We start from the raw sequence: 21664 nt of genomic DNA, 5'->3' as shown, positions 1-21664 counted from the left end.
CAAAGTTGCTAGTTAGTTAAGGACCCTGGCTTTCTGATCCTCCCGCCTGCTGGAGATGCGGGCATGTTTTACCACGCCTGGTGTGATGCCATGCTGGCAATCTAACGTGCTGGTGTGGACTTCACGCATCCTCAGGCAGGGGCCCTACCAAGTGAACTCTATCTCCAGCTCCACTCATTGGTTACTTAATTTGGTTTTGGGTTTTGTTTTATCTGTTTGTTTTTTGAGAGAGAAAGAGCCTCATGTAGCCCAGAGTAATCTTGAACTCCGTATAGAGCCAAGGATTATCTTGATCCCCCTGTCTCCACCTCCCAAATGCTGGGATTTCAGGCATGGCAACTGTGCCTGGCACTCCTCGGCCCCACTGTTTGAATCAGGTTCTCTTAACTTGGCCAGGTTGACCTTTAATTTGCAACCCACCTCAGCCTCACAAGTAGCTGAAATTAGAGGTACATGCCACCAGGCCCGTCGACAGAGAATATAATAATGTTTTGTCCAACATCTTCTGCAAGTGAAAATAGAATTTATCATCCAGATAGTGGGATGATTATATTCTCTTTGGGAGCAAATGGATAGTCTTTCCCACAATTTTTTAGCTAAAATGTTCTTTTCTAGGGCTGGAGAGATGGCTCAGAGGTTAAGAGCACTGACTGCTCTTCCAGAGGTCCTGAGTTCAATTCCCAGCACCTACATGGTGGCTCACAACCATCTGTAATGAGATCTGGCACCCTCTTCTATATACATAATAAATAAATAAACAAATCTTTTTTAAAAAATGTTTTCTAAACTGTAATGGTGTTGGGCATGGTATCCCACACCTTGTAATCCTTGCACTTGAGATGAAAAGCCCGGAGTTTGTGAATGTTTCTTAATAATATGTATGTGTCTGTGTTGGGGTGTGTGCCTGTGAGTGCAGGTGCCCTCAGAGGCAAAAGGTATTGGCTCCTCTGGAGCTGGAGTCACGGGTGGTTGTGAGTCACCAACATGGGTTCTGGGAACCCAAGTCCAGTCATCTGCAAGAGCATCAAGTGCCCATCACCCTAAGCCATCTCTCCATCACCTCCAGAAGGAGTTGAAGTTTAGTCCCAACTACATTGAGTTCTAAGCCACCCTGAACTAGATGAGACTGTCTCAAAACATGAAAACAAGACAAACTGTAACAGTCATAGATTCTATTTTTCTATTTCCATTTTTAAAAGCCAGCATTATTTGTTGTCGTTCTTTAAGTTCTTTGGAAGTTCTACTAAGAATTTCCAGAATCTCCAAACAGCTGAGATCCAACAGCCCAGCTTACAGAAGGTTAAAGAAGTCCCTGAAAGGAAGAATCAGGCTTTGGCTACTCCACTCCCCCCACCCCACCCCCACCCCCCAGCTGTGTTCAACCATCAGCCGAGGCACCTTGGTGAGTTTCAGACTTGCCACGTCAAATGTGGGAGGCTGCTTCTGGCCCAAGCTGTCCCCAGGAGTGTCTTAAGGATAGAATGGCCCAGCCTAAAGAGCCCTGGGAAAGCAAGGAGCATTGTAAACATGTGAGCTCACTGTTCCTGAGGACAGCTGGTCTGTTTTCAATGGGAAGGGCTGAATGATCCCATAGAGACTGAGGGCAATTTCTCTGCCAGGGCATCTGGGGGAAATGACCAGTTGTGCTTGTAAAACATACAAACTGTTCCCTGACAAGTGGAACCAGTTATTGGAGGCGATGAGCCTCCTGAGGGGGCTTTACTTTCCTCCCTGGGACGGCCCAGGTCTAGAAGACAGCCACAACCGGAAAACATACAAAGACCTACAGCTGGTCACCTAACCTTCTGGCTGTTAGGTTCTCCCATCTCTGAAAAACACAGACATTGTTCGGTGCTCCTGGCAAGTGTGTTTCAGGGGAGCAAGGGTACAGAATCTGTTCCTTATGCTTGATCTACAGCAACACTTAACACCTGCCCTTCCACATCCTTTTAAAAGCAGTATCATTTTCATTTCTATGTTTAATTCCAGAACAGCTCTCCTTAAGATTGTACCCCAAATAACACTTGGGCCGCTCTTCCTTGCTGTATGCCAAAATGGAAAATCGGTCTATCAGGAGCCTGAGCACCAAGACCCAGAGAAGGCAGACCTGATGTTTTGACCAAAATAGAGCTAAGTATAATGCAGCCCATAGTAAAAACACAGGGCTTTGGGGAGTCTGCCGACTGGGTTCCTCCCTTCTGCACATAGCTGAGAATTAACTGCAGAGGAGGGCCTTTGATCTTTCCAAACCTGAGGCATCAGGTTGCCCAGGGTTAGCAGATCCACATCGCCTGTTTGAACTTGCCTAGTATTTCAGTATCAGGCCTGTTTGAGACTAACAGCAGGGCTGCTTTCGTCAACTCTGGCCTTCCGTTTCCATGTTCCTGCCGGTAGCATGCCGGCCTCAACAAGCCAGCTGCTGAGTTCTTAGCTATCTTCGAGTTGAGTAGAACGCTGCCTCAACTGAAAACCGTGGTCCTGCCCGTGTTCCCACCAAAACGAACTGGGGATCGCAGACCAGGTGGGAGCACAAGGCAGTTGGAAACCACTTTTCCTGCTCAGCGGCGAAGCCATGACTCTCCCCCTTTCATCTTCCTACACGCCAGTCAAGCCTCACCTTGCCCGGACACCTTCTTGCATATCACTTGAGTTTCTGAGATGCAGTGGTTTGTCTCCCAGCCTCCCTAAGAGCCTCCTAGAGGCAAGAGGAAGCAAGCACCAGTCTTAGCTAGCACTGAAGCTCCCACATGCCCGCAGGTGGCACCGGAAGTATCAGATGAGCAGACAGGAATACCCAGGCCCTGGACTCCCAAGCACCCAGCCGGCAGGACAAGCTGATCCTATGAGCCATCTTATCTCAAGCTGCTGAGACCGGTCTTGTCTTGGTGACCAGTGCTGGATACTTTCAAGATAGCTAAATGGCTGGGGGAACTGATGTTTTTTCTTAGAACAGTAGACACAGATGATGGCCACCTGTGGGACCCTAGCCATGCCGACAGGTTCCAACCGCCATCCCACCCATGAGAGAACACCCAAGAACTGTGAGTGCAGGGTGATGAAAAAACAGGGAGGGGGTGGAGAAAGGAAATTAATTCTACCAAATAGCTTTAAAATCCCCCCCCCCAAGAGGAATTAGTTCAAGAAGAGAGGGAGACTTGCATCATGACACCCAGCCCCTAGGGAGCATGGGGAGTGTGAGCAGGGAAGGGCTTAAAAGGCTGGGCAGAGGGTGGCAAGGCAGCGCTCAGGAAAGAGGCCAGGCTCCCATCTGGAGAGCCAAGGGGCGGGGCTGGAACAGATGGGAGGGAAGTTGCAGCTGGTGGCAATGGACTTTCATGTGTAAAGTTTGGTCCTTGGAGGATTGTGCTCCCGCTCTGAAGGCAGGAGTGAGCAGGTGGCTCTGCTCCATGCTCCTCCTTCTCCCCCCATTGCCACCCAGAGCACTTGACAGCTGCTCTGAAGTGGGACTCAGCCACCCTGCCTTCCGCCAGCACCCCTTCAACGGGCAGGAGCTGGCGTGGTGACACCTTGGCACACCAGCCCGGCAGAGGGCTGAGATGCTCCGGCTGACGGGGGCCGGGAAGGAATCCAGGCTCCCCAGAGGGGGCCAGGTGGACCGGGAGCAGAAGGAAGGAGGGAGGGAGTCGGGAAAAGCATGCTCAGGGACCTTGGAAACATGTTCACGATTCACGCACAGGTTCTGGGTTAAGTCTGGCTGAGGGGTGCAGTAGGAACAAGATAAAAGCCAGCGGATTTTGAGGTCCTGGGCCCGTCTTGAGCTCTCGGTGTTCCTTGAGAACACACCTTTCGTTTTTTTTGGCAACCCGACTCATTTGCTGCCTGCTTTGAAGTGATTTTACATCCTCTGGCTCGAACAGCCACCACCTGTCTCAGCATATTTAGAGCTCGCCCGTGGGAACAGAGGCTGCTGGCACAGGCCTGCCAGCTCCCAGAGCTCCCCTGCTCAATCACACTTCTGTGCACTTCGTGGGGAGCCTCACCACCCAGCCTCGCCAAGCCCAGCCCGGAGAGCAGCAGCAGGGTCTCCAGCTTCCAGTTTGCCTTTCTTCTCTTTATTTGTGCTAGACTGGGGAAAACCAGACATTAGCAACCTGTCTTGTTGCTTTGTTTAGAATACTCCATCTTGCTTCCTTTGATTTTATTTATTTATTTTTTATAAAAAGGTTGGAACCCAGTCCCTTGTCGTGATTGAGTCCATTTTCCCAAGATGTCACCGTTGGAGATAATAATTTAAGTGTTTCTGGAGTGGCGGAAGCCTCTCTCTTCCTAGTGGGAGGTCTTCTTTGCTCCTTTCCCAAACTTGGCATCAAGACCGAGACCTAAGGAAAGGAGAGAAGCTGCTTAAACTTCATGGGGGAACATGAAGCCTGCCAATAATTTGAGGAAGCCAGCCTAGCTTCCCAAAGGTGGGGATTTAGATACAACAAACTCTGTTTTGTTTTGTTTGTTGGGAGACAGGTAGCTCTGGCTGTCCTAGAACTCACTGTGTAGACTAGGCTGGCCTCGAACTCACAGAGCTCTGTCTGGCTCTGCCTCCTGAGCACTGGGATTAAAGGTGTGCACCACTTTACCCAGCTTTAGGTACAACAAACTTTGGAAGACTATTTTATGTGACTTCCTCAACAACAGAATGCCGTCAAATGAAAAAAAAAAAAAAAAAAAAAGGAAAACCCAAGACACTGGGAACACACACAACAATACCAAAAGAAAAGACAGAATCAAAATTCCCCAGCTGTAAATACCAGACTCTGTCCCGCTCACGTCATTAAAGGACACCACGAAGATGGAGTGCACAGGAGAAAGGTCGTATTAGAAACGCTTCCTTTTCCTTTAGAAAAATTCTCTTTAAATCACAAGATAAACTCCTGCCATCTTCCCTTGGTGGCCCCTGGAGGCACTTGCTCTGGGTAGTACTCACCCAGGAATACCAGCACGGTGCCCACCCACTGCATGGAGCTGATGGGGTTGGCGAAGAAGATCACAGAAGCCAAGATGGTGAAGAACTTCCGTGTTGTGGTGATGATGGAGCAAGTCAGGGGACCAAAATACACAACTGTCATGAAGATGAAGCTCTAGAAAGAGAAAGGGGTGAGACTCCTGAGCACTGCCGTGAGTTACGACAGACACCGGGCTGACTGGGCCGCCCTCCTCCCCCAGCAGACTTTCCCACTGACACAGGAGGGATGCCGAGGTTGCCTCCTCCAAAGAACTTACCTGGCCCAGGGCACTGGTCAGGCCAAAGAGCAGGATGTTATAGATGATGCTTGGGTACCTCTCAGCGAAGCTTAAGAACTCCCAGAGTTCCCCGGTGAACAGGATCCCTAAAAAATTCAAGAAGTAAACAGCTCATCTTATGCTTATCCATACACCTGCATGCAGCCTGCTTAAATACCATGAGGGAGGCTGGGCGAGGAACCATATGTGGAGTTTATTCTGGCCTGGTATGCACCTTTCTCAAATTCCTGTCTAGTTACAGAAACTAACCTGATTTTCCAAGAAAGGCTTCAAAGTTAATGACATACTTCTACCAAAGTGATTGATGTTGGGTATATTTGGCTTTGTGCCTATAATCTTATAACTCTCAGAAGCTGAGACAGGAGGATTGTGAGTACTAAGCTAGTCTGAACTACCGAGTGAGAAAATGCCTCAGAAGACAAAACCAAAGTAAAAACCCAAACCAGCAAATTGAAAAAAGGGATTAGAAGCAGAGATCCTTGGATGATGCTGACAGTGACCTCTAGGTCTCCAGCTCAAGGACACTCCTGGAATCGGTCATCTCCAGCCACCAAGTCTTCTCCACTAACCTCATCGTGCTACATGAAAAATACCTCCTTCATGTGCTCAGATTTGAGAAGTTAGGAACCACTGATTCCAAATCAAAGGTTTCATCCATGAACTCCAGTGTACTCCTAAGTCAGCAAGACCATACTAATGTCTCGTTCGCTTCCTGAGAAAGAGTTCCCTAGATACCCCCATGTGTTTCACCACGTAGCTTCTCATGTCTACCCCTCCCTACAGTGTCAGAACAGGGGGCAGAGACACTGCCAGCACAGGTCTTTCCAGGAAGGGAAGGGGCTGGACAGAAGGGCATGTTGGAACCAAGTCAGGCCCTTGGCCTGCACCAAGTTAGCAACTGGCAGAAGAGCTGGGGATAAATGGATGAGAGCAGTCTGCCCTCTGGTGATCTGTGCAAAGAACAGCAGAATGGCTCCTTACCAGCACCGAGCAGCAATGTGGACCAAAGGTTGATGTTCAACATCATGTGGTTGGAACCTGTTTGGTAATGAGCCCGCATATGGTCCTGAGAAACACCTGTCAGTCCGTCCAGGGTCAGAGACAAGAGCTGAGGAAGGAAAGGGAGCGGCTGGCAATGAGGTGGCCAGCAGGGCCCCTTCCTAACCCAGGACACAAGATCTTCCCTCAGGCACTTCAGAAAGCTGCTGCCCTCAGAGTCCTCAGAACTAAAGCTGCCTGTGGCCGGGTGGAGCGGGGAGAGAAAGACCAAGCAGGCTGTCCTTAGGCAGGCACTGGACTGACAGACTGACTGCATCACAATGGACTGTAATCAGAGCAGAGCAGGAAGCCCGCCATTTCCCAATGTCGAAGCCACAAGCTGGCGCACAGGGACTGGAACAGGCCACGGTGAGTGGGCCTCCTCCTGCAGGGTGCCTTCTGCTCGTAAAGACCTCCAAAGACTAGGGTCTGAGATCTGACTGCCTGGCCTGGAGTCCTGACTGCCACTACGTGTGTGACAATGGGCAAGTGACTCAGCCTCTCCTCAGTTTTCTCATTTGTAAAATGGAGATAACACTACCTGTGTCAGGAGACTGTTATAAAAGTTAATCAATAAAGATGTGAAGCACTTGGGACAGGGTCTAACACTAAACGATAGCTCCTGTTGATTCAAGTCTAGCTTCTATGTTGCCTGAAAACCTAGGGAAGCACACACCTTCTCTCCTTCTTGGGTCTCTCTGAGCTCACATCAGGATCTAAGCACAGATCCCAGAGCACTCTTCTCCAGGACAGCTTGCTTAGCTATGGCTAAATATTTCAGCCTTCCTACTGTAGCCATAGCAGAACCAGGCTCCTTGCAGCAAAGACCAGCAACAGCAGTCAGGGGATAACAGCAGCCCCCTTTCCCCTTGGCTTCCTGCCTGCCTCCACTGTCCTTGCTGGAATGTGCTAGAAAAGGCTGCCTTCATAAAAGGACTGTGTACCAGAAGCAGCTCTCCAAAGCCGACTGTGTGTTCTTCTACCCCAACCATTTTCTTGGGCTTGTACATGAAGAGAGCTACACCAGCCACAATTAGCAACACACACAGGTACTTGGCCACTGGGTACTTCTTCTTCAGGAGGGTCACCCCAAGGAGCATAACTGTAGGGGAGACAAAAACAGCAGCAATTTAAGCACCCACTGGTGTTAGTGACCCCAACACCCTCCTCCTGACAGCTACTGGCGTTAGTGACCCCAACATCCTCCTCCTGACAGCCACTGGCATTAGTGACCCCAATACCCTCCTCCTGACAGCCACTGGTGTTAGTGACCCCAACATCCTCCTCCTGACAGCCACTGGCATTAGTGACCCCAACATCCTCCTCCTGACAGCCACTGGCGTTAGTGACCCCAACACTCTCCTCCTGACAGCCATGTCAAGACTGAAGGAGAAAAGAGGGTGAGAGCTGGGAGGGGTGTCGGGCTGGCACCCAGATAAAGATGATTGAGCAACAGGCTTGAGTAGTGAATTAGGTGGAGAAGGGCAGAGGACAAAAGTCCAGGAAGGAACTGGGCAAGGGTGGAGAACAGGGAAAGATGAGAAAGAAAGACACTGCTGGCCCAAAGGGACTCAGGGTGTGAGGTGACGGTGTAAGCACAGGGGATGCTACAACGGCTGAGGACACAAAGTAGGCAAGGCCAGCTTCTGGCCCTCGCTCAGCCTGTGCACACCACAGGAAGCAACAGACGACAGGAAAATCCCTAGAGAGACCTATGACGAGATGGTAAAACCCAGAAGGACTCAGAGCTCTTGGAGAGAGGGGAAGAGTGAGCACAGAGGATGGGGACTGGATCATCTTTGCTTACCTGGGATTGGCTTGCAGGATTTACCAAGGACCTGAAATAAAAGTGAGCAAGTGATTTCTGAGCGCCTGTGAGGTGCCAGGAAGGGTCGCAGGTGCTGCATTAAAAGGTATTAGCAATGGAACTGTACCAGAGAACTTGGCCTCAAGAAGCTGTCCTGTCACGGTCAGACCCACACTCATACCCCAATTCTATGGTCCTACACTCTACACTCTTCTCAAGCATACTCTGCTATGACTTTTTTCTCCACCCCTTTTCTTTTCTTATTCATTCATTTATTTATTTATTTATGAAGCATAGTCTCAAGTAGCCCAGGTTGGCTTTGAACTGGAAATATATAGCTGAAGACGATTGTGAATCTCTGAGTCTGATCCCCAGCCTCTACCTCCTGAGTGCTGGGACTGTGGGCATGTGACACCATACCTAGCTCATGCAGTGTTGGGGATGGAACCCAGGTCTTCATGCATGCTAAGCAAGCTCTACCGACTGAGCTACATCCCTAGCCCCTAGGACGGTTTCTTTTCGTTTAAATCACAGACCTTAGGGAAGGCCCCTTAGTCCTGTCCACACAACTCTGAGCCAACTCTCGCCTCACCCTGAGGTTTCACCTGAGTTGGATAGTTGACAAACTGTAGTGCGGAGTTGCTGGAGACCATGGCACCCACATAGGAGACAGAGCAGGCAGCATAGAGCCAGGTCCGAGTACGATCCACCCTGGCAGTGTCAAAAAACTGGATCACTGGGAGAAGACAAAAATAAAACAAAAACAAACAAAACATACAAGAGAAACCCGGTGGGGCAAGGATGGACCACTAAGCAGAGGCTGGGGCGACGGGAAAGGAACTTGTCTGTCAAGTAAGACAGCCATTTCTATCCTCTTAAGCTGGGAAATCTCTGAAAATTATTCATCTCTCCTGTTCCCCTTCAGCCTAACAAGACCACATGCAGAGGGGAGGTAGGGATTCATTGAATTCTAGAAAGGATGGCTTAACTCTGCCAATAGGCTTCAAGGAACAAAGACATGTTTGAAGCTGTCATACAAAGCAAAGTCAAAGGGATAAAGGGGGAAATGTTCTAAGTATTTTCAGTGGGGATTTGGAATACAGAAGACCCAGTCATTTCAGACTCAAAAGTTGGCATAATTTAGAGACCTAATATTTTAATCTCATTTCACAGCCATTGGTTTTACAGACTGCAGAGGGGCTGTTTGAATCTTCAAGGGTACGGAGGTAGGGAAAACTTAGACTTTAAAGATGAATCCACGTCTTATGTCCAGAATATGGGGGGAAGGAGGGTGCACCCAACAAATTACTAGGAGGTACTCACAGATCTTGGCAAACATAGCATTGATCACGCACTGGATGAAAACCAAAGTTAAGGCAAAGGTGAACGTCTCCTGTTTGGGTCCTTCCCCATACTTTCCTCTTGTTCTACGATGAAATACAAGAAAAAGAGACAGGAGAAATTAGTATGCGTCACTCGGTGTCATCAAGTATGTTCAGAGCCACTGAGGGCTTTGGAAATACCGTGCTTTGGGGATGTAGTGAGAGTTAGTAAGGATCATTGACTTTATTTACCCAAAGGGGCCGATTTGATTTAAACCTAGAAACTAGATAGGCTAGCCTACTGATACCATAACCAAAAGAAAGAATATCCATAAAGAATACAGTTGGGGCAACAAGGAAAATCAGATAGCGGGATAAAAAGTATGCCCAGTAGGAAAGCAAGAGCGAGAACAAAAAGATTAGCGGTCTGCAAGCACCCGAGAGTTCAAAAAAGGACCTGGCTCTCAGGTCACAGAACGCTCTTGTAATCAACAAAGGTAAACACATCTAAAGGAAGAAAAAGGAACGCGTCCAGAGGCCGGCCCTGGAATTTTAGAACCACAAGGATGCTCAGCCGGCAATACATAATAGCAGAGTGCAAAAGAGGTCAGAGGGCCGAGCCGGAGAGGAGGGAGACCTATATACCACACACAGGAAGCCTGAGGATCAGGCCGTAAAGCAGGCGGTGGGCACTGGATGCCGGCCCTGGCTGGGGGATGTTAGCAGTCCTGCCCCCAAAAGGGTCCACTCACATCTTCTCCTGTAGGATCCCATAGTAGAAATAGCAGACAAAGACACCCAGGAAGCACAGCGGCAGGCGCAGCCGGTCAGGCACCAGGGATCTGCTAGCGGCCATGAGACGCACGGACGAGTCGGCCGGAGACCCGCTCAGAGCAGGTAGCGGTAGCGGCGGCGAAGGCGAAAGCTCCAGGCGGACATCGCCGGCCGGTGGCAGGGACCTCATAGGAGCTGCGTGCGACCGCCGCCTTGTAGGACAGAGCAGCCACCTCCAGAACTGCCAGCTCACGGCTGCCGAAAGAGAAATGCCTCCCGCCCCGGCAGCAGCATTCTAGGAGAGAAGGCAGGTCTTGAAACCTTGGTTCCATTCCTGGGGGCCAGGAGAGCCAGCCATATCGAGGCTAAGGCCTCATCCCCCTAGATTTTCCGATCAGGCAACGCCGAGGACACCTACAGCCCGGAGCTCGGCGGGGAGGCCTAGGAGAGAGCCCGGCGTACAGTGATGACGTATGAGTATGTGGACGTTATCAATTGGCTACGCGGAGCGAAAATAGACAGATGGGCGGAGAAAGAGGCGGAGAGGCCGGGAGAGTGAATCCAAGTCTTTTTTGCGATGGGCTGTCAGGCCTCGGCTGGGTCCTGACGCCAAGAACTCTTCATAGTGCCTTAGCGCCCTCTAGTCGCTGTCCAGCGTCAGCGACTCCAGCCCCGTCTACCGGGCGTTCAAAGCCTGGCTGAGGAATACAGGTCTTCTGGCACTTGACGAGGTTTCCAGGACAGGAAGCCCGTAGGGCAGACTCCGTGATAAACCGGGGCTCTTGTCACTTAAAGGCAGCACAGCAGTGTTACTTAAATTCTGAGCCCCAGTTTTCTCACTCTGTAAACTAGGAGTAATTAGTAATAACCACCCTGTCACCCTTTGAATGTTCTGAGGATTCAATGAGCTGAGGTTTGCCAAAGTGTTTTATAAACTGTAAAGTGTGCTGTGCAAACTCGAGGTATTATTAGTCATCACATTTTCTCAACTTCAATTTTATTTCCTCACCTCTTGGAGGTGAAAACTTCAAGTTTATTGAAATGTTTTTTTGTTTGTTTTGAGACAGGATCTTATGTAGCTCAGGCTGCCCTTGAACTTGCTATGTAGGAGAATGACCTTGAGTTTACAATCCTTTCTTCTCCGCCCTCCCACCCCCATTAAGTACTTAAGTGAATTTTTTCAAGGCCTTCCAACTCTCCAATGAAGCAACCACACACACACACACACACACACACACACACACACACACACACACACACCCCTTCCCAATGATTGGGTCTCCACCTGCTTGACTACAACTACAAGACTAGCCCCAGTCCAACTCACAGGCAGCCGAGGGCCTCTGGCCTGCTTTTCTCTTCTCGCAGCCTGGCTCCTTTGGCACAGCCTCAGGCAAAGGAAGGAAAGGCCAGACAGCAACCACACCCATCGCTGGGGACCTGACTCACTAAGGCTTTGGGGACAAGCCAGACATCTTTCAGGGCTAGGAGGACTAAGAGAAGATGGGGTCTGTCCCTTGCCTAGTGTCTCCTTTGGGGAAGAGAAATTCCCACATGTTTACTCCTGCCCTTTGACTTGCTTTACTGAATCAGCAGACACTTCCAGGGAACCAAACAGTAACTGGGTGAGTCTTGGATCCCATTTCTGCCTCTTTAATTTACCAACTGGTACCACAAACAATTCACTTGACCTGGGTTGAGTTTCCCCATGAGAAACCATAGCAATATAATAACCAACAGGAGAGCTCTGTGGTTAGGAAGCCCCAGCTGTGGAGGGAAGCGATCAAGATTCCAATGCTTACTCCCCAACTTGGTATGGTCTTTTTGGAAAATGTTATTCAATCTCTTTGACCTCCCTTCACTCAGAGAGTGGTGCTTATATTTCTCTCATCTAACGGTGGTCATATTCCCAATGACATTTCATTTAAATACCCTAACTTGGTATGTGGTAATTACCAGACCAACACATGGCAGTAGTTGGGATAGCCTGGCCTAGGGGTCTGTCCTGAGGTCATCTGAGACAGATACAATTGTACCCATTAGGGTAAACTTTCCACCCAACAGAATGGGAATGTCTTTTGCTGAAATGCTTCATAAATTCCATGCACTAACAGAATGTTGGGATGGCAATTCCCACTTTTCTCAAGTGTCTAAGGTCTTACAGCGCAGCACCAACTGAGAGGCTATGAAAGGACAAGATCAGTTTCTGTGCCCCTCCAAGGCTGCACACTATGCCTTGGGTACTCACTGAGACACAGGCATGAATTTAAAACCTTAATGCCGTCCTAGCTTCATGTCATTCCCTGGTCTTGTTTCCCTGCCAAAGCAAGAAGTACCTGCAATGTCAAACTGTCTCCCTTCAGTTGCCCTCATGCTCTCTCTCAAGTCGACTGTCCCCAGGAGCCTTTTCAGACTATTGTTAGCCCCTTCCCTAGTGACTCGCATATCCACTTGAAGGACACATCATCATGCTCTCCATTCTAGACAAGACTTCATGAGTCTACTGTTGGTGTGTCTTTGGGAAGAGTCTCTAGCAAGGCCCATCCTTACAGCAACTAGATCATGATGTGTTAAGTGAGGCTCCTTCTCTTGAAGACAGGCTAAAGTGACAGCTATAACCTTAGCCTTCCCTTCTACCGTACTCCTCCCATCCCAGGGATTCAGAGAACCCAAACTGCTGGAATACTTATTTATTTGGTCTATTAACATCAAGATCTGCAAAAAACAACCTCTAAACACAAGATAAGAAAACTCGAACATTAACATTCTTCAATTTTGTGTAAGCTCTGCAGTACGGAAAATATACAAACTTCAAATAGTTGCAAAAATAGTGTCTTTGGGAGAAAATAGAGTTTCTACATCGATACAAGAAAAATAGGCATTTTTCTAATCCAACCCAACCCTGGGGCAGGTGGAGGGTATGGAGCCACTACATGCCACCTGGAGGAATGCCAGCTCTCCCTCTTCCCACTATCCACTTAGGGCTGGGATGCTGCTTAAGACAATCTTTAGTCAGGGTAAAAGTGAGATGAAAATGCCACTTGGGAAATCTCGTGGTCCCCCTGCTGACAGCTGAATTGGTCAAGTGTTCTGGCCCTGAGGACCACTTTGGTCAGCTCCTCTAGGAGGAAGGCATCTGGTCTGCTTTCCTCGGTCTCTAGAGGTGGGGCTGTAAGGAAGTCTGTGGCATCTCCCCACTCTCATTCACAGCCAACTTGTTCCATCACAAGAGCCTCCTAAAAGTCATTGGAACTCACTCCCTGGGCTAGAAGACCCAAGACCTTCTAGCAAGTGAGGGAAGCCGCAGGTACACAAGTGTAAGTTGTGAGCTGCCTAGCTGCTAGTGGAGAAGGTAAGTCTCCTCCCTTTTGGAGGGGCTGACGTCCAAAGGACCTGGAGCTTTGACACAATACATGAAAGTGCTCAAAGGCCAAGAGGGAAGGGCTCCTCCAGCCCCCAGCTTGGGAAGCGAATGAGGAGCTTGCCACCAAGGCACTAGTCTCCATGGTAAGAGTGTGTGTGTGTAAGGAGTGGGGTGGGGCTCAGACTACCAAGGAGCTCTGGAAAAGCACGGACTCTTCTGATGGTGGGGTGCGCTGCCATGGCTCAAATGGCAGTGAGGAGGCCTTGGAAGCTTCTGGATCCTTCCGAGGGGGTGCCCTGGGGCTGCCCGGGGGGAGAGGAGAGCCAGGGCTGGAGGGGCAGTTCCGGAAGATGAAGCCCATGCTGGGGAAGAGGGGCTTGATCAAGCTGACAGGGCAGAAGGCTGAGCCAGTCGGGTTGAAGTGAACCTTGTTCTTGTCAGGACAGGAAGTCACGAAGGCCAGGTCAGGACCCGGGGACCTGAAGGATAGAGAAAGACAGACATGTCAGTACACAGAAGAGCAGTCAGTGGGAGAAGGGAGACCTGGCTTCAGCAGGGTGCCCTGGGAGCTGGGTCCCTGTTCAGAGAGAAGAGTGACCTGAGCAAAACCTGAAAAGCTCTGCCACATTTCAGGTCCCTCGGGTCTCAGTGCTGCTGCAGTGGGTTTGACCTGAAGCAGGGCTCCCAGCCTTAGCCCTATTGACATCTGGGGTCGAATAATTCCCTGGTGTGGGGATCATGGTCAGAGGCACCGCCATGCATGTCACAGGACACTTAACAGCATCCCTGACTGTACCAACTGGATATCAGCAGGATCATGTCTCCTTCTCCCTAGTTATGACAATTAAAAATGTATCTTGGGCTAGGGGTGAATGTGCGAGGCCCTGGGTTCTATTACCCACCACAGAAATATATGCTTATAAGGAATTTCTCTGTAGGAAACCTGAAGAAAGCCCAAGAGTTCCTAGGAAATAACTGATCAACAGCACCTTCCAAAAAGGTCGAATGCAGAGTGGGAAGCTAGAGGAGACGACTGAGGTAGACTACCTCTAGCTTCATGACTCTGGGACACAATGAGGAACAGCCTCACTTCCATCTGTGCTCATGGTGTGGAGGGAGGGAAGCTAGAAGAGCCCAGCCCGCAGAAGCTGAGAGAGAGAGCCTTTTCCTTCATAACACCTCGGAGGACCAGACGCCTGAAGAACACCAGGCAGCAGTGGGAACAGTAACGAAGACCTTCTGACAGTGGTTCTTTTCCAGAACGCCTACCACCATGGGCTGTCTTCTCCCTCAGTTGAGATACAAATGGTGCCCTCAATGCCCGAAACCCAGACCTAGCCAAATCTTTACACCCACACCATGACTAAACTTCCTGGCTGCTATCGAAACCACAACTCCAGTGTGAATCTGCCCAAACAAATAGAAAGCTGCAGGAGAAAACAGAACAAGCTCTCTCAGACTTGCAGAGGGGACTGGGGTGGCCTCTGGAATGGCTATCCTCAAACCCACACAGATGGTAAAGAGATCAGTGGATGGCTTCTGAACCATCCAATACGATTGGAGAATATTCCAAAGTTCTTTCTTGCAAGAATTAGATTTCTTTCTGGAAGATCACAACGCTAGAACTGAACAGCCAGCCAGGGAGTAAAAAAAGTACTGGTATGTTCGTTCTCTTTCATGCATTCATATTGTCTGTCTGTCTGCCTGCCTGCTTGCCTGTCTATCTGTCTGCCTGCTTCCCCCCTACTCCCCTCTGATTACGGTCTACCAAGTCCTTATACTTTCCCCAGGAATGGTTAAAAAAAAAAATAGAAGGAACAAAAGGCTTAGGTTTCAGATCTCTTTCCCTTCCAGCTCCCTCTGTGCTTGTGGCTGGCATGTGGGCAGAAAGCAGGTTTCTATGGAGATAATGATAAGCAAAGATTTAAGTGCTCAGAGGAGGTAATGTCAACAAGTTTGATCATGGAAAATCTGCGAGTCTGATCATCTGATGTTGACAGCACCTCTAGACCGGAGACAGTGGAGCCTGAAGAAGGACCTGTCAGGTGGGAGTAACACGGGCTCACCCTCCACGCTGTCCCTCCCTCCCACGCCCCATCCATGGGATGTACTCACGTGGCCTCCTCAAACACACGGACTCTCTCACAGCCTTCTGGGGGCTCCCGTTTGAAGACATAGCTGTGATTGGGCCGAGGGGAGGCGGCAAAGGCAAGGACTGGAGACGGACTGCCCTCTTCTAGGAAGGCTGGGCGGCCTGGAGAGGAGGCTGCAGAGAGAGCAGGGTTGAGCCAACGGAGACAAAGGAAAGCCCCCACTTTCTTAAGCTCAAGCCTTCTGTACAAAGGGGCCACACAGCTCTGCTATCCAGGCATATTTCATACTATGCCATTGAGGATGGCGGTGTAGCTCAGCTGTAGAGCACTTACTAAGTAAGCAGTATGAGGCCATGGGTTCTATTCCCAGTACCACCACCAAAGGGGACCAAAGTTGCTGAATGATGGAAAAAGATTCCTTTCAATTCTATATTCCCAGGAGCCAAGAGAGTGCCCGGCTCTCTGACATAAAGGGAACGACCTGCTGTCCCTCTGCCTTTCCCTGGGAGCAGTGCCCTGCCTGAGGAACACCACAGCTTCATCAAGTCTGCATTTTGGAAACGCTATCCCTTCCTGTACAATGCTCTTGTATTAACTCCAAGAAGCAACCTTGACTCTACCCCACTCAGAGGATACAATTTCTCTCACTTTCCATCCTGGAACTGCACTTTGCCTAGGCTGCAAATATTGACTTTATCTGTGTTTCTCTTACATTTATTCCTCCTCATTCAGTGCTCTGTTTATTTCCCTGGGTATATTGTTAGATTGTGCCCTCAGCTAGCCTACCTCATGGGGTTAGCGTGAGCAGCGAGTCAGATGGTGTGGGTAACAGTGCTTTCCAACATACGGTGTTACTAGGATTCCTGCCTTATATAGTGGACGGCCAAGGGGTGCATGGGAGAAAGCAGGGATTCAGAGCCAGAAAGCTGAGGTGTCAGTCTGGGTCAAACATGCAGGACCCTGAATAAGAGACTGCACTGTTTTATCTCATTTATAACTGCCTTGAAGCTTTAGCTGGATGAGTCAAGGGGACCCTTGAATGGAGATGCTCTGGTTTTTTACCTTGGCGCCCTGAACCTCAGCCAAATAACAGGGATGGGAAAGGCTATTCTTTGGGGTTAGAGACTTTATAATATAAACTAGGAGTCAGAGTGCTGTAGGGTCATTATTATCACAGGTAGAGTGTGCAGAACGATGACTCACAGACACTGGCTGGTTCATAATAATGCCAGGCCTGAAACTGCTTCAGAGCAAAGGCCAGTGGAGCCCCCTTCCTGTCGCCCAGAGCCAGCTCTAGTGCCTTGGCTTCATGATTTACCTTTGTCACTGGGGATGGATGTCAGCTCCTCAGTGGCACCCCGGTGCTCCTCACGGCTGGCCTGGCCAGGAGGCTGAGGGGATGCCAGGGGCACAGAGGGAGAGCTGGTCATGTTGCCTGGTTCCAGGAGGAGGAGGGGATGGTCACAGCTGCTATTGTGTGAAGGAGCTGGGGCACGGTGCCCATCAGGGACCTCAAGAATCTGATGAGGAAGGAGAAGAGACTCAGGCCAGGGCCTTCTCAGCCCTGTGACTGCAGTGACCCCCAGGAGACTCCCTGCACCTTTTCTCTTAGCCTCGAGGACAGAAGACTGTCACTTCCTCAAGTCATTTATTCCTTGACCTACCTTCAGTCTAAGAGAAACTGTTTCTCCCAGAGCACTTTTGTTCTTTTCCCTCAAGGCTTGTTAGTCCAATGTACAGCCCCGTTCATTTGTGTCATGTGATCAGTGCCCCTCTGTGTACGAGTCTCTTGGACACAAAGGTGACTGATACACAGAGTGACATAAGAGGGGTGAGGTACCAGAACAGCACACATGCTATAAGCCACCGCAGGACAAATGTGCAGATGGTCATCCATCATACACTGGACGCCTATCATCCTCCTTTTTAAACATTTGATGGCATTTGGACCCCAGTGAACTAGTTGTGTGCATGTGTTTGGGGGCATATGAAATCCTACATATACCAATTTAAAAAGCAACCAGAAGCTGGGTGTGGTGGTGCACACCTTTAATGCCAACACTTGGTAGGCAGAGGCAGGTGATTTCTGTGAGTTCAAAACCAGCCTGGTCTACACAGTGAGCTCCAGGATAGCCAGAGCTACCTAGTGAGACCTTGTCTCAAAAAAACAAAAATAAGTAAATAAACAATAATAAATAAAAATCGGCCAGTAGGTAAATAACAAACTGAGGCCTGTACCCATCAGAATTATGTTCATACTGCCCAACTGCCATTCTGTAATTAAACTGTCAGTATAAAAATGTGCCCAAGATTGCAAAAGAGGCAGCTGGCAATTTTGCCTGCAGGACAGGGAAAAGGCTGCATATGGCACCTGGGCACGAAGGGTTGATTGCTGCATGTCACCAGTAGAGGCAGAGGGAGGGAAGTGGTGCCTGAAAGTGAGGTGGCAGGAGCTGAGGCACACGTGGGGGAGGGTGCCCAGGCCTCAGGGACCTGTTGGTGGACAGTTTCCTCCTAGCTAGGGTCTTCCTCTGTGCCCATTTGTCCTCGTGAATCTTGCGTGTCAGCTTTATGGAAGTTAGAACCCCAGTGGAAACAATCTCTGGGCATGTCTGTGAGGCGTTACTTAGGTTAGGTTCACTGAGGTGGGAAGACCCACCATAAATGGGCATGGTGCCATTCCCCAGGCAGGGGTCCCAGACTGAATCAAAAGTACAATCAAACTGGACACAAGCATTCATTTGCTCTCTGCTTCCTGGCCATAGATGTAATGTGAGCTACACAGTGAGACGCTGTCTCAAAACAGATAAATAATAAATACAAATCAGCCAGTGGGTAAATAACCAACTGAGGCCTGTACCCAGTGCCTAATCCAACTGTGTCAGCATAAAAACTGACCCAGAATAAAACCGTCCGTCTCAGCCTCTCGTTACCATATGTGGAAGCTGGAATTGTGAGCAGACAGTCTGTCACAGCAAAGATGAATAACTAACATGCCTGTCCTCACCACGAGGCCTTCCCTAGTGACACCCCTCCCCTGCTGTTCTTGTGCTTAAGTCCATTTGAGACAAATGAACTCCACATGTGTACTTCTGGAAGGTGGTGTTTACAGGTTGTTGCTTACAGCTACAGCCCGAGAACCCCAAAGAGTGACACTGTTATCTCCCCCCTCGCAGGCACAGCCTTCAGTGCACTCAGGGCAGCCCCCCACTCACCCTCAGCAGCTCCTCTTCACCCTGCTCCTTCACAAACACCTCTTCCAGCTCCTGGTTGAGCCCCTCCAGGCTTCTGTGCAGGCAAGGGCTGAGTCGCAGGACAGGGGACCCTGGGGGGAAGCTGGGAAGGGGTGCCTAAGGAAAGGCAAATGAAGAATCACATGAAGTCCCCACCGAGCCCAGCCAGTTACCAATTATGACCGAGAGTGATGATCATGTCCATGTAGCTTTCTTCCTCAGAGGGGCTTGCTCCAGGAGCTGGAGCTCCGAGGCATCTCGGGGATGCTGTTAGTGTCCCTGTCTTAATTGCATGTGATTGGGGGTACAGGAAAAAGGAGCTAAAAACAGTGAGGGGCCCTTCCAATGCAACGTCTCCTGGTCATCCATGTGACCACGAAACATTCATGTGGCTCAGGGCTACAAGGCTGGAGAGAACTCTCTACCCTATGGAAGTCTGCCAAGAAGGAAGGCAGAAGGGCCTGGTGGTCAGGGAGACAGCATACCCTCACCATTCCCCGGAGAGCGTGGTCCCCTTGGACAGGGGAGCTCCGCTCCTTCTCCTTCCCACTGCGGCTCAGCTTCGTCCTCTGCAGCTGTTGCTTCAACTTGGTGATCTAGCAGCCAGAGATGGAGGAGAAAAGAGTGTGAGGCAAAGGCCAAGTATATTGGTTCCTTCCCCTAGGTGAAGCTGCTGTCCCTGAAGATACAGGAAAGGGACATGGGCGTCAATTTTCTAATCTCAAAACAGCTCAGTGGTGCTAAATCCCATGACAATCAGCTCCTCAACTTAGCTGGATACACTGCTTCAAGACTTGATTTTTTTCAACTGCCATGCATTCCCTAGGTGAATCAGTTTCTAAACAGAAAACATCTAACATCATGGTTATGGATTGTAAGGGACTCTCTTCCACTAAGATCATGGGGTTAGGCATGGAAGCGCATGCCTTTAATTCCAGTACTTGAGAGTCAGAGGCTGGTAGACCTCTATGGGTTCCAGGCCAGCCTGGTCTACATAGCAAGCACCAGGACAGTTGGGGGTACACAGAAAGACTCTGTCTCAAAAAACTAAAAACAAAAAAGGGCAATAGGTGGTTTCTGTTTTTCTATTTTTAAGAACCCTTTTCAGGAGGCTGGAGAGATGGCTAAGTGATTAAAAACATTTGCCACTTGCTGCTCTTGCTGTGGACCTGAGCTCAATTCCCAGCACCCACATGATGGCTCACAACCATCTGAAACTTAGGTTCCAGGGGATCCAATGCCCTCTTCTGAATGCTGTGGGCACCAGTCATACACTGGTACATAAGACAATACATGCAGGCAAAACATTCATATATTAAAGTATTTCTCAAAGACTTCTTTTTAACTGTGTGTATGTGTGTGAGTCTGTGTGTGCAGGTGAGTGCAGGTGCTCACAGAGACCAGAAGCACTGGATCCCCCTGGAGCTGGAGTTGCAGACAGGTGGCTGGGAGCTGTCTGACATGGGTGCTGGGAACCGAACGCTGGTCCTTTGTAAGAACAATGCATGATCTTAACTGCTGAGCCATCTCTCCAAACTGGCTGTTTTTCTTTTTTCCTTCGTGGAGACAAGGTATCATTTTGTGTAGTCCAGACTGGCTTTGAACTCACAACAAGCCTTCCTGCCTTAGCCTCCTGAGTATTGGAGTTATAGGCATGTGCCTCCATGCCTGGCTGAAAGTGGCATTTCTGAGGGTCAAAAACAATTTCTCAAATGATACTCTCAAGTACCCCCAAGGCTTTGAGACCAGAGAGTATGGAAATCCAAGCCTTCTCCTCATTTAAAAGAAACAACACTGCAGAAAGATAGACGCTCTAGGAGGAGGACCGACCATGTTTCATGCCGACTCCCGGGCCCTGGAACAATATAGGGTACCACTAACATTTTTCAGTCGTCGAGGAACAAGCCTACTGTAACCCCAGCACTTGGGAGGCTGAATCAGAATTTTTAGTTTGAGGCTAGCCTTGGCTATACAACCCCAAAAAACCCCAAGCCAAACAAATAAGCAGACAAATACTTTGGAATATGATTCCTATCAGACTTGTAATTCTAGGCCTTCAGACCCTGAGCAGGACGCAGAACTATATGAATGGGAGGGAGCTTAATGGAATTCAGAAAGTAGATCTGCTGCTCACTGCCATAGAAGTTGTAAAGAAACTGCGTTGTTAAACTGTTTTAGATTTATTTAGTTTATGTGTATGAGTGTTTTGCCTGCATGCATGTTTGCTTAGTGGCTGTGGAGGTCAAAAGAGGACACTGGATTCCCCCAGAACTGGAGTTACTGATGGTTGTGTGCTACCATGTGGATACTGGGAACAGAAGTAGGGTTCTTGGAAAGAACAAGTCCTCTTAACCTCTGAGCCATCTCTCCAGCCCCTCGAAAATGCTTTGTAATTACAGTGCTGGGGACAGGACCCAGGGCTAAGCAGGCAATCTACCACTGGGCTGCATCTCCTAGCCCAAGAATGTGTTTTTCGACTTGCTACTGTGGATCAATCAGACCATGAAGACCAGGACTCCCCACCCTTCCTGTGCAGAATTTGTTTACTCTGCCAGTCAAGGCTTTACGAACATTTTACGTTTCCACTTGGCCTTACGCTTGCCGTCCAATCACTTTCCATTTTCTCAGTGCTCTGAGCATCAAGGAGGGCAGAAACAACTTCCCTCTGTGAACGGGTCAGGGATGAGTCCTGGTAAACTGACCTTTCCTCTGGAGCCACCGCATGACACTTCAGGCAGAGCTGGGTTAGAAGCCTTGGAATCCTAGCCTATGGCTTT

General features: G+C 49.5%; 2 protein-coding genes across 6 annotated transcripts in view; both read right to left on the bottom strand.

The window, feature by feature from the left end:
• Positions 1-4144: 4144 nt before the first annotated feature.
• On the bottom strand, positions 4145-10448 carry Slc35b1 (solute carrier family 35 member B1). 2 transcript variants are annotated; one of them, XM_006971929.4, is made up of 9 exons: positions 10176-10448; positions 9425-9528; positions 8707-8837; positions 8102-8132; positions 7239-7396; positions 6238-6364; positions 5236-5342; positions 4940-5093; positions 4145-4340 (listed from the first exon to the last, which is right to left on the bottom strand). In XM_006971929.4, exons 1-9 carry the CDS (start codon positions 10385-10387, stop codon positions 4288-4290), a joined length of 1077 nt encoding a protein of 358 aa, XP_006971991.1. In that variant the 5' UTR covers positions 10388-10448; the 3' UTR covers positions 4145-4287. The 2 variants fall into 2 exon arrangements, with proteins under 2 accessions (XP_006971991.1, XP_015863497.1); XM_016008011.3 differs by having other exon boundaries at positions 8707-8812; positions 10176-10376.
• A 2424-nt stretch (positions 10449-12872) lies between these two features.
• The window catches only part of Fam117a (family with sequence similarity 117 member A), a 67170-nt gene continuing 58378 nt past the window's right edge, over positions 12873-21664 (bottom strand). For 3 of the 4 annotated variants that reach the window (XM_076543197.1, XM_006971930.4, XM_076543198.1), the window contains 5 exons: positions 19373-19483; positions 18870-19004; positions 16973-17174; positions 15677-15827; positions 12873-14040 (listed from right to left, as the gene is read on the bottom strand). In XM_076543197.1, the coding sequence (XP_076399312.1) occupies positions 13740-14040; positions 15677-15827; positions 16973-17174; positions 18870-19004; positions 19373-19381 (798 nt within the window). In that variant the 5' untranslated portion in view covers positions 19382-19483 and the 3' untranslated portion in view covers positions 12873-13739. The remainder of the gene's footprint in view (positions 14041-15676; positions 15828-16972; positions 17175-18869; positions 19005-19372; positions 19484-21664) is intronic. The other variant, XM_042282665.2, reaches the window with a different exon arrangement.

This window comes from Peromyscus maniculatus, chromosome 8, assembly GCF_049852395.1.
Source record: "Peromyscus maniculatus bairdii isolate BWxNUB_F1_BW_parent chromosome 8, HU_Pman_BW_mat_3.1, whole genome shotgun sequence".
NCBI lineage: Eukaryota > Metazoa > Chordata > Mammalia > Rodentia > Cricetidae > Peromyscus > Peromyscus maniculatus.
Note: the sequence above shows the minus strand (reverse complement) of the source record. Positions and strands in the feature narration are given on the sequence as shown.

Coding starts and splice junctions, on each gene's coding strand:
- Slc35b1 (XM_006971929.4), bottom strand. CDS start 10,387: ATGAGGTCCCTGCCACCGGCCGGCGATGTCCGCCTGGAGCTTTCGCCT. Junction 9,529..10,175: donor GGGATCCTACAGGAGAAGAT/GTGAGTGGACCC, acceptor ATTTCATCGTAG/AACAAGAGGAAAGTATGGGG. Junction 8,838..9,424: donor TGCTATGTTTGCCAAGATCT/GTGAGTACCTCC, acceptor GTCTTCTCCCAG/TGATCCAGTTTTTTGACACT.